At 55.4% G+C, this 12,341-nt stretch overlaps 1 protein-coding gene across 1 annotated transcript in view; it reads left to right on the top strand.

The window, feature by feature from the left end:
- Cfap99 (cilia and flagella associated protein 99) overlaps positions 1-12,341 on the top strand; it is a 41,655-nt gene that overhangs the window by 3,464 nt on the left and 25,850 nt on the right. Inside the window, exons 2-5 of the mRNA XM_048783968.1 lie at positions 4,107-4,281; positions 5,025-5,119; positions 8,213-8,277; positions 9,415-9,592. Of these exons, the coding sequence (XP_048639925.1) occupies positions 4,107-4,281; positions 5,025-5,119; positions 8,213-8,277; positions 9,415-9,592 (513 nt within the window). The remainder of the gene's footprint in view (positions 1-4,106; positions 4,282-5,024; positions 5,120-8,212; positions 8,278-9,414; positions 9,593-12,341) is intronic.

Here is a 12,341-nt window from a genome sequence, read left to right on the forward strand (position 1 = left end):
TGGAGCCCGATGCCTTTCTCCACGATATCGTGGATAAACACCTGGTCCTTGTTCGTTTTTTGATAATGGAGTACCCTCTATGGTGGTTTGAGAACGGCATTCATTAGCCCAATGTCTCCCTCTACGGCATCGTGGGCAAATACCTGGTATTCTACTCCTTTGATACCTAGTTTTGTTAAACCCTCCTCCAATGGGGCAATTCCTTTTAAAATGTCCTGTTTGTTCACAATTGTAGCATGTTCTTGGCCTGGCATCTAAAGCCTGTTTTACTGCAGCTGCCACAATTTGCCCTTGTTCATTAATGTCTCTGGCATCTAAAGCCTGTTTTACTGCAGCTGCCACGACTTGCTCTTGTTCATTAATGTCTCTACATAATTTAATATATGTGTTTAAATCTTCATGTTTCCATGGTCTAATGATATCTCTGCACCAACGATTCGCTTGCTCATAAGCCAGGTGTTTTAGTAATGGCATTGCTTGTTCTGTATTCCCAAAAACTCTGGTAGCTGTTTGAATAAGCCTATCTACAAATTCAGCATAAGGTTCATTAGCTCCTTGTATTACCTTAGATACTTTTAGAACCACACACGCCAAACAAAACAGCCTCTCAGGAAAAACCCTCAGAGCCTCAACTGCCACCACCGGCTTTCCACAAGCCTCTCTCTCCCACATAAGCTTCTCTCCACCTCCCACTTCGGCTGTTGAGAGCCACAGCCGAAGGGGCCCCAGCAAACTTCCAGCTGCCAGCTCTGGTCATCTTGCCTGCTCCCAGCCCTTCCTCCAGCCCTGACCCTCTCTGAGCCCCATGCCCACTGCTCTGGCCACACTGGTTTCCAGCTGTTCCTAACACTGACCGTTCCCCCTCCTGGTCACCTGCCTCAGCCCACAGTGGGGAGAGCGGGCTGGTTCTTCAAGCGAGAAAGAGAGAGCTACTGTCTTCGCTTCTTGAGCGCCAGGCAGGAGCGTGAGTCACAGCAACAGTCTGGGGTTGGTCCTGGTCCTTGAGTCATGTGTGACCCATGTGTGTGCCTCTCCCTGGGGATCCTAGCACCCCGACACCATCCTGCAGACCGGCAGCAGTGAGTGGAACTGGCGCAGCCGGGGGCACTGGCCCTGCACCTCCGAGGCCGGCACTGGCGTTCACATGGGTGGCGGAGCAGCACCTGCCTCACGGGCCCTGGCCCTTTTGCTCACTGCAAAATGTCCCTCTGAAGTCAAAGTGGAACGGGGCCTTGGAGACTGACCCAGTTTGGACAACTCGCTTTCATCTCAGCTGTAATACACCGACTTCCTCAGGCCAGGGCTGCAGATTGCCACCTGCCCGAAAGTCATACAACACAGAAACCAACAGGTGGAGTCTGATGAAGGGCACGTGGAAGGCTGGGCTGTGCCCCAGATGTGTCACAGGCCTGCAGTCTACATGAGTGTGAGTGAGCTGAAGCCTGTGGATGAAGGCTCCTTAATTTAGGATGGGCCCTAACCATGAGGATGGCCTTGGAGGAGGAGGGAGTGTGGACACAGGCACAGGGAAAAGAGCACATGGTAACCCAGAGGTGGGAAAGAAGGCCACACTGCAGCAGAGGCTGTGATCTGAGGGAGGCAGACATCAGTCACCAAGCATCGAGACCCGTGACCCTGCTAGGAGGGACGGTGGCTGGGTGTTCCTCTGGTGCACCTCCACTCCAGACTGGGCCTCCAGAGCCATGAGAGGCTGTTCTCTGTCTCCAACACCCTGTTTGTGGTCCATTTGCTGCAGTAGCCCCAGGAAATCCGCCTCCTATTGGAGGCCTGTGACAGAGGGGCAGGCTGGGAACAGACGGGGCCTCAGAACCACCCAGAGCTCCTGCAGGAGTGCTGGGCCCAGGACTGGGGGAGAAAGTGGGCCTGTGGCCCACTAGACTGGGGAAGTCTGAGGACTGATGGTCTGCATGGCATCCAGCAGCCTGAGTTTCCTTGCCTTGGCTCCTGACCTGCCTCAGTCTGCATCTCTGACTGACAGGTCTTGGTAATAGGGCTTGCAAGTCCTGAGCTGTGGTTGATTAGCACCAGGCCCTGTCCTGCCTGGCCCTGGGCTAGCTCCACAGACCCAGAGTGACTCCTACAGGAGGCCTGGTGACTGTGAAACTGCAGGGATCTGGACCTCTGGTTCCCCTGCCCTTGGGACAGCTGTCATTGCTGACTGATTTCCCTGGGTGGGGACTTACCAAAGCCCAAAATTTTGGTGGCCACAACCCATGTCTCATGGTCTCAGTGACAGCCTGGCTGGGAATCAAGACCTCTTTAGTGCAGTTGAGGCCTTGCCCTGACTCCTGGGAAAGGGAGCCTACCTGTCCAGACCCAGAACCCGGGCCAGGGCTGAGTGCTCAGCAACCTCTCACCCCATTCCCAGTTCCAGGATCAGTCTGTCTCTGTGAACCGCTTGACACCATTGTCCTGGGAGCTGCAAGCCCAGCATGCTTGTCCTTCCCCAGTTGCAAGGACCTGGCCTCTGGCCCAGCCTGGCCCATGGACCCAGGTGCCATTTACTGGCACTGCCTCATCCCACTTAGCCCTGCATCTGCAAGGTCCTCTGCCCGGTCCTCTGCCCGATGCCTCTCTGCCAGGCCTGCCTTGCCCAGGGCTGATGGCGTCAGAGCCCACACCTGCTCTTATTAAAAAGACATTGTCACACATCCCGAACACACTCGCAACTAATGAGCGAAAGAATCCCTATTGTCTTAGCCCCAGAGACCAGAAGAAGTTGTCCAGAGTCCTGAGAGTCACCCAGCCCTCAGCACAGATGACTCATCACCCTCTGACTCCTAGGCCCAGGACCTGGGCTTCCTGAGACCCAGCAGGGGTGGTGTCCTCTGGTGTGGGTGCAGCCTGCAGTCAGGGAAGCCCGAGGGGAGGGGGACAGAGGCTGGTGGCTGAAATGAGAGCCAGCTCAGCAGCCCTGCCTGTACTCACAGGTGTGTCCAGTGACCTTGTAACTAGAGGGAACAATTGATAACCTCCCATGGCATCTGCTGCCTCTGTTGAATGAGGAAGAGGAGGGTCTTCATTCCTGTGTCTGGGACACCAGAGGCTCAGCCCGTCCTCAGGGAGACGGGCAGTGGGAACTGAAGCAAGCAGAGGTGACTTGTCCAGGCCCTGGGGGCCATCCCAGCACCACAAAAGAAAAAAAAAGTAACAAAAGAAAGCTCATCTTGGGTAACAGCCGTGAGCCACAGTGTCGGGCTCTTGCTCTGCTGCGGCTCTGAGGCCTCCTTGGCTCAGCTCTTCCAGAGGGTTTTGAGGCTGCAGGGCCTGCTGAAAGAGGGTAACCGGCTGGAGCAAAGCCTGGCAGTGATTTTGAAGTTGTTACCGAAGTAGCGCATGCCAACTGCAGGGATGTGTCCCCTTGTCTCTCCACGCCTCACCCCCGGGGGTCACCACCCTACTCTCTTCTGACTCCAGGGCCTGGAGAGGCTGAAGTCTGGGTAGTCCCATTTCCACGTCTACAGTGCATGGCTCTGGACGCACGTGTGTGCCTGTGGACGGCCTCCTTAGATTCCTGGAAATGCCCTCATTGAGCTGAAAGTTCTGGAAAACAAGACTCTCTCAACCCATTTCTGAACTGTTTGGGGAAAGGCTAAGCATCTGTCCGCACCAGCCCTTCCCGTGCTGGCTGGAGACGTCAGACCCTTCATTTCCTGCCAGCTTCAAAAACTGAAAAACTTCTCAGAACTTAATTTGAAAACCTTCTTTTCTTATTGAATAATTAACGCGTGTCCTGCGCAGGCCACAACCCAGAATGTTCCAAGGGGCCAATGGGAGAGTGGCCCTGGGGCCACAGGGGCTGTGTTGGGACCCACTGGTCTTGCAGGCTTTCCTGCTGGCACTCCCCTCACCCCTGTGTCTGGGACCTTGCCTGAGCCCACTTGCTAAGTTACTGTGGTAAGATGCACAAGACACAAACGTCCCGTCCAGGGGCACTGGGCATGTGCAGGCGCCATGAAGCCACTCCGTCCTGCCTGACTCTGGACCTCCCTGTCCTCAGTGAGGGAGGTCCCCTGGGCTTGTCCCCACCACGCCGGTCATTCCCCTCGTCTACCTCAGCCTTGCCCCGCCTCGCCCCCCCCCAGCTGCTGCCCGCCTGGCTGTTTGCCCTCCAGGTCCTGAGCCCCCTGAAGCAGGCGTTCGTGATGGAGGTCCTGTCCGGCTGCCTTGAATACTGGAAGTTGCTGACCATCGTGGTAGACGCCTTCTACGTACGGGATGGCCGACTCTGCCTCTGGGCTGACTACAGCCTCTTCCAGGGTGGGTGCCCATCCCACCTGTCCCTAAGCCCCAGGCTGCTGCCACTCCAGAACCAGGGGCTGAAGGGGTGGTCAGACCTCAGCAGAGCCACCAAGGGAGCCAGGGGCTGCTCTTCAGGCTGCAGAGGCTCCAGCTGCAGTCCCACCAAAACCTGCGTCCTCACTGACACTCGTGGTGACCTGCGAGAGGGTGGACCAGGGTAGAGTGACTCCTTACTTCACAGATGGGGACACTGAGATTCAGGCTCACGACAGGGTCAAAGGAGTCTGGCCCCCGAGGGAAGGTGACTGGGCAAGACTGGCGCCTTTCCTGGGCCACTCCTGACCCCTGACCCTGAGGCCTTGGAGCAGGCCCTAGGCCACAGTCTGGACCTCGCTGAGTCATTAAACACAAGACACCTCTGGCCTCTGCCTTTCCTGGTGCAGGCTGGCCCTTGTGCACACCCAGGGAGGGGTGGGGGCTGCCCAGTCCTGGTGGGAGGCAGTGGGAGAGGCTACAGGGTCGGGCGACACCATCTGTCCCCCAGAAGAACCTCTGAGAACTGATCAAATGGGACAACACAGTGGCGGCAAACCACGGCCGCTCTAAGACCTCGCTCCTTGTTGTCTGGGGATGTCCATCCTGGGACCTTCAGCAGGAGCTGGGTGTGTGTCCTGGGCCCCGCGCAAGGGGGGGGTGTGTGCCTGGGAGGCCTCCCTCTGGCGATTCTGCAGCCTCACCCTCACGCTGCACCCCCTCTGCAGTGCTGTGCTACCTGGCCACGTTCCAGCTGGATGAGCTCGGCTTCCAGCTCTTCTGCAGCATCATCAAGTCCCAGCCCACACGCAAGACCTGCAAGGTGAGCCCCAGGATGGCTGCCGCCAAGGGAGGCCGCTGGTCCCCTGGGAGCACCTCCAGGTTTCTTCCAATGAGAGGAACTCTGGTGGGTTGTTCTGTTCACTTCTGGGGAGAATGGGCTCATTGCTGCAGGGAGATTTGATTGTGCTCCTGTGTTCTGGTGGGTGGTACCTTGCACTGTTAGTGATAAGCCAGGGCAAGGAGAAGCCCTCGGGTCAGCTGGGCCTCTGGAGCCTCCCGGGGCTTCTCCACCTCCTGAGCAAATGCTAGGCCCACCACAGCCTCCCCTCCCTCCAAGACCACATACTGCTGCTGCCAGAAGGGATCCCAGGTGCCTGCTGCCTGCCTGCCTGTCCACTGCCCACGTTTCTATAGGACACTCAGTGCACCTTCCCTGTGGGCCAGGCTTCCTGAGCAGCCCACAGTGTTGTTCTTGCTTCACCCTCACACCATCCTATGAGGCTGCTCCTACATGGTGCTCATCCCTCACTTAAGGCAATGGGGACAGAGAGGTTAAGTGTTCAACTGATGTCACACAGCACATGAGTAGTGAGCACATTCTGTTAGCCACTGGCTTGGTCACTGGCATGGGAATGGCTTCCTGGAGAAGATTGAGGGAGAGGCTACAGGACCAGGAGTGCTGGGGAAAGGGAGACTGGAGCAGCAGCACCCACCAGATCCACAGCCACAGTGACCCAGGATACCTGCTCATACGGCATCTTGACTATCTAACTGGTAAAGGAGAAATGAGGGGCAGCAGCTGGCGTTTGGTCTGTCCAGGACGTTTTCCTGCTCACATGTAAACACGAGGAGCTTATAATGAATAAATATTTGTAGTTTTCCTAAGCAAGGGGTTTCGTTTTTATGAAGGGACTGTTTTCCGAGAAATGCTTGAGGCTGGCCAGGGCAGCTTGCCCAGCTAGAGGACCTGTGCTTGGCTGATGTCCACTGCCCATGCTGGACCCTGGTGATGCCAAGCAAGGTCCATCCTCATCTGGCCCTGGGCCCTGTGGTGGTGACAGCAGGGGCACCAGTGCAGGCCACACATTACACTCCTGGTGCTGGTCACTGACCAGCCCAGACAGCCCCATGTGGATTCCCAGGGGACCAAGAAGCTACAGATCCAGCGGTCGCCCTTGGCTGATGCCTGGCCCCCCTAGCCACCTCAGGGCTCCAGGAAGACACCAAAGGGGCCTAAAAGACAGGATGACCCCTCTGGAATGCCATCACTGCTGTGGTCAGAAGTGGTAGTGTGCCCAGGCTGGCTTTCAGGAGACCACAGCCCATGGCCTCCCCAGATGTTACCCACCATTTCTGGGAGGAGTGGCCCTGGGATGCTCCAGGAGGGGGCCAAAGTTCCTGCCAGCCCCTCCCCACATGCTGACTGAATCCACTGAGAGCTAGAGGACTGCCTCAGACACACCAAAACCAGCCCCGCCCCAGCAGGGGCCCAGTGAGAGTGGTGGCCAGGTGGGGGGACAGTCCCAGGAAGCCTGGATGGGACCAGTAGGGTGTGCCCAAATGGAGGCAGGCCAGCAGGGAGGAGATGGCCACCACAGGGGCCCAGTGCAGGGGCCAACTGCCCCCTTTGGGTGTAGAGTAGCATCATGACTGACAGCCAGAAGAGGAATGGAGAGGGGCAGGAAAGAGTGTGAGGGGCAGTGGCCATAGGCAAAGGCCCAGAGGCCCTGCAGGCAGGGTAGGTGAAGGAGGCCACTAGTGTGAGTGATGGGGTGGGCAGATGACCAAGATGGGCAGCTGGAGGGCTCGGGAGGATCTTGGGTTGCCTCTGTGTGGAGAAGGCCTGAGCCAAGCAGGGCAAGAGGCTGGTGAGGGGAGGTGGCTGTGCTGGGGCTCATGCTGGGGAGGCAGCAGTGACCAGAGCTCCTGTGTACCTACAGCCTTGCTCACTGCTGTCCCTCTGTCATCCTTGAATTTCCTGGGCTACCTCCCCAATACGCTTCCTGCTCCCAAGGCCCAGACTGCACTTTGCGGACCCACACTGGGGCACCATGTGTTCTGGTCACCACAGAGCTCTTCTGGGCCACATAGTGGCCCCTGTGATAGCCCTGGGGCCCTGGGCTGTCCTCCTGGCTGGTTTTCTGGGAACCTTTATTGAGTGGTCTCCAGTGCTCAGCTCAACTGCATAAGGCCCTGAGCTGGAGGGGGGGTGTCAACGATTTGCACACCCCACAGAGCGGCCTCCAGGGGTCCCAGGCTGGCTGCCCCTCAGGAAAGGATGGGGCCTACACCTTCTTCCCAGCAGTACCAAGGGCCACCTTGGCCCTTCTTGGCCAGCTGACAGTCTGTCCTGTGTAGGAGCCATGCAGCTCCCCAGGCGGCTCCACCCCGGAAACTAAACCAGTCCTATGTCCTCTGGAATCAAAGCTGGACCTGGGAACCAGAAGCTGGGGAATGGCCTTCAGAATCCCCAGACCCTGGGAATTCTGCCATGGCTGGTTCTGGGCCATCCAAGGGCATAGCAGAGCCTGCCCTGGCCAGGGAAAACAGCCGCAGTCCCACAGTTGGGACCAAGCCTCCCGCTACAGGGGTCTGGGGAAACAAGTCACCTCCCCAAGGTGGGCAGGCAGAGGGCTCTCCAGGTCACCCAGTGGCAATGCCCTGGGGAGAGGGTAAGGCAGAATGGCAGAATCCCACTCCCGAAATTCCGGAGCCTTTGGAGCCAGGGGCTGGAAGGCAGACAGCTTTCCATGTGTGCCACCAACAACCTACTCAGAAGTGGGTTGTGGGGCCTTTGGGGTCCTAGGAGCTGATGGGCACACAAACCCATTCTGGAGAGAATGCGCCCTGCTGGGTTGGGACAGTCACAGAGCTGGAGCCCCTTCCCTACCTGGGACCCTACCAGGACCAGGGTCTGTCTTGAGGGCACAGCCTCTTTAGCCACCTGCAGTGCCATGTGACCCTGAGCATCACACTCTGCCTGCTGCTGGCAGGTGAGGGTGCTGGGGTGCCCCTGGGGTGTGGGGGTGGAGGCCAAGACTCCGCCCCTAGTGGCTCTGCCCCTTAGGACTTCCTCTTCCCTCAGTTCCTCAGGTTCTTTTTCAACCCCTTAAACCTATGCTCTTGGATCAAGGACGAATGGAGCCTCATCTACGAGACCGCCCATGTGAAGAAGAACTGGATCAACCCCCTAATGAGGTGAGGCAGCTGTGTGGGCATCGGTGTGCCTGGACAGACCCTGTCCCCACTCCAGGTGCCTCATGGGCGGGGGCCTCCTCATCCCCTTCCTGCCCTGAGAAGTTCCGTGAGTCAGAAAGTGCTGTGTTAGGGTGAGAGGTTCCAAGAAGCCCCCAGCCCTCTGCTCCCCTGCCTGGGACTGGGGAACAGGCGTGCTGCAGCCAGCCGACCCAGGGCCCTCCGTGCTGGAAGCCGACTGATGGCCAGAGGTCAGATGGCAAGAATCTGCTTTCTGCTCTGGAGCCCACCCACTGAGGGGTCTGTGACAGTGTCCCCAGTCCATCAGGGCTTTCTGCAGATCCCAAGAGTGTAGGCTAGGGAGGAGTTGGGAGAGCTCAGAACTCAGCTCCCGATGCAATAAGGTCTAAATCTGTCTCTGGTGTCCCCCGAGCCCCACTCTCAGGCCTGCCACCACAAAGCTGCTCTTGCCACCTTCCCTGCCTCCACAGGAGACCTGGGGCAAATGCAGTCACAGGCCAGGACCTGAGGCAAAACTGTCAGCATAGTTGCTCCGCCATGGGAGCTCCCACTGGGACCAGGACACAGCTGGGGTTCCCCAGGGAAACCAGACCTTGGGGCAGCCCAACAGAACTCTTCCGAGCACACCCTCTCCAGAGCACCCATTCCCGAGGCTGCGTGGAGGGCAGGTGGGCTCCCTGCAGGGGATATGGCCCTAGCCCCACCTGACTCCTGCAGCTCCCTCCACCTGTCACGAAAGAGCCACTCTGGAATGTTCCTTTTCCACTGCCAGCTTCCTTTCCTAGCTCCTGACTTCCTCCATCTGTGCCATCTGCTCTGTCCCAGATCAGCTCCCTCTAGGTCCCGCCTGCCACTTGTCCGCAGAGCCTCCCAGCTTCCTACTGTGGGATGTCCCTGGCCTCCAGATGCCTTCCTGTCAGTGCCTCTGGGGCTGTTCTTTCATCTTGCAAGGGGAGTGCTGATACCAAGTCATGGGGGTATGCCTAGACTGTGTCTGAGAGAAGTAGAAGGGCTTTTGGCCCCTCACCACTCTCAGCCTGTTGGAGGCCTCAGTGCTTGGGGGTCCTCCAGATTCCAGGGCCACCTTGTTGACCCAGGGACTCCACTTTTGCCTTCAAGATGGCAGCCAGAGATCCAAGAGCTTGTTGATCAACTGGAGGGAGTGTCAGCTAGTCAAACTGCTATCTTCAAGACCAAGGCCAAGGTCACAGAGCCCAAGGAATTCAACCTGACTACACCCAGGCCCCGGGCCATTCCAGTACCTGAGCCAGTCCCCACCATGGCCAAGCCAAGACAAGTGAGTTGGGCATGTACAGTGGGTACAGGCTGGGATCCTCCAGGGCCAAGAGTGCACTGGACCAGGCCTGGATCATTCCAACACCCCTAAACCCCATGGAGAAGCCAGCCAGCTGGCCTGGAGATCACCACATTCTTGGGTCCAAGCTATCAGGTTTGGACTGTTATGCTCGAATTCGGGACCCCCAAAGACCACCAGAGACCCAAGATCGATGCAAGCAGCAAAGAGGTGTTTATTGCGAGCTAGCTCGGTCCTCCGCACGCACACACAGCAACTGGTGACGCTGAGAGGCCCCGAGCCCAGGGTTTGCAGCAGTTTTATACATTCTTTGGAGAGGGCAGGGACCCCCACATACATCATAGCATCTTTTAGCAAATCATCACACACCGCGGGAAAATCATAAAACAACTCTAAAACATGAATAGCACATTCACTGGCGGGAACAAGCTGGGTAGGGGTGATTGGTCAGTACAAAGGGGGTATTCATTTGAACTGATTGGTTTAAGCCAAGAGGGGAGGACGTGCTGAACTACATGGTTTCCCAACAGTCAGGGACACCTGGCGCAGCAGATCTCTCCTGTTATTTGTAGATAAACAACTTAGCAGGGTGGGAATGTGCCTAGGAGTGCTCTGTGGGTCTTTCCAAGGACAAAGGTCATGTCCCTTCCTTGGACAGGCTTTGCTCTGAGGCAGAGGCTGGTTTTTCACTATTCTAGTTTCCCCTGTAAGTCAACTTCATCTTTGGGCTAACTTCCTTTGTTGTTAAAAATCCATGTCTCATACCCACAGTCTATACCATCCAGGTCATAAGAGAATATCTTGCGCCAAAAATTCCCTAGAAAAATCTGATTGGATCAGTTCAGGTTTCATGCATGCCTTTGTTACCGCTGTTTACCTCAGTGTTGAAGTATAACACCAGAGAAGCACAAGGAGGCAAGTTTAGAGTGGAAAGTAGAAGTCTATTAAAGGACAGTAGAAAAGACTTCTCCCGGGAAGAAGAAGGGGATCAAGAGGTGGAATCCGCGGAAGGCGGATGGATGTCTTCCCCTTTTTATAGCTAAGGTCTTCTTTCAGCTTTCCCTCATTCCTGTCCTTTGTTCTGTTACCTTTCAGTGAAGGCCCAAAGGGTGGAGGACAGGTGGGCCGAAGGAGTAATCTGGGCCGGGAGGGCTTTTGGATTGGCATCTCCTTGTTTGCTGGGAGCTGCTTCATTAACATTTCCTTGGGATGGGCTCAGGGCCTTGGGGACATTTTCAATTCCCCCTAGTGCTGCTCTGGTTTCCTGGACTCCATTTTCTATAATGGCCTCCACTCTTTTTTTTTTTAATTTTTTTTAGAGAGAGAGAATTTTTTAATATTTATTTTTTAGTTTTCGGCGGACACAACATCTTTGTTTGTATGTGGTGCTGAGGATCCAACCTGGGCTGCACGCATGCCAGGCAAGCGCGCTACCGCTTGAGCCACATCCCCAGCCCTCCACTCTTGATTTTACTCAATATTAGACCCGATTTACCTAACTACATAACTACCTATCTATAAATCTGGCTCACCTTGATCTGGTTTCGGTCATCAGGAGTGTGACGGCCTTGAGCTCTCCTCAAGCTTTGGCCATGTGCTCAGCCTCCCAGATCAAATCTAATTCTCCAACAGGACTACGGGGTGTAAGGAAGAGTAAGAGGACAGTGCGGGGAGGTCCCATCCTACCTTCCTTCAGGTCTCATTAAAATCTCTTTTTCTTTCTTTTTTAAAATATTTATTTATTTGTTTAGTGGTAGTTGAACACAGCATCTTTATTATTTATTTATGTTCATTTGATGCTGAGGATTGAACTCAGCCTTGCACGTTCGAGGCGAGTGCTCTACCACTGAGCCACAACCCCATCCCCTCATCCATTTATTTCACCAGACCTCATCCATTTTATTTGTCCTACGTTTTAATGCCACCAACATAGTGCTGGCTCAGAGCAGACCCTCAGTAAATACTTGTTGAATGGATGGATGGATGATCAGATGGATAGGTGGATGGATTAATGGATGAATGGATTGATGATGAATGGGTGGCGTTTTAGTCAGATTTTTTTATTGCTATGACTAAAGGACCCGACCAAAACAACTGTAAAGTAGGAAAGGTTTATTTGGGGGCTCACAGTTTTAGAAGTCTTAGTCCATAGAAGGCCAGTTCCATTCCTCCTAGTCCGTAGAAGGCTGGCTTCATTCCTCAGGGCTCCAGGTGAGGCAGAACATCATGGTGGAAGGTTGTGGCAAAGGGAAACAGCTCACATCATGATCAGAAAGCACAGAGAGTGAATTTCTACTCTCCAGATACAAAATACATACCCCAAAGTCCCACTTCCTCCAGCCACACCCTACCACTTCAGTTACCACTGTTAATCCCTAACAAGGATTAATTCACTGATTGAGATAAGACTCTTATAACCCAATCATTTCTTCTCTGAATACATGTGAGCTTTGATTTTACTCCATATCAGACCCAATTTACCTAACTACACTAACTACCTCACATCCAAACCATAACAGGTGGTTAGATGGATGGATAGCTAGATAGACAGGCATGGGCAGATAGATGATCAGGGACCTTGTTGTTAAACAAGTTACCCCACCTGCAGGATCTTTGGTATTCCTGACCCCATCTCTCCAGGGATCCATGTCTTTTTCTCAGGTCATGGGGCCCTCTGCTCCTCTCTCTCTCTCTCTCTCTCTCTCTCTCTCTCTCTCTCTCTCTCCCCCCT

Source organism: Marmota marmota, unplaced genomic scaffold (genome assembly GCF_001458135.2).
Source record: "Marmota marmota marmota unplaced genomic scaffold, marMar, whole genome shotgun sequence".
Taxonomy (NCBI): Eukaryota; Metazoa; Chordata; class Mammalia; order Rodentia; family Sciuridae; genus Marmota; species Marmota marmota.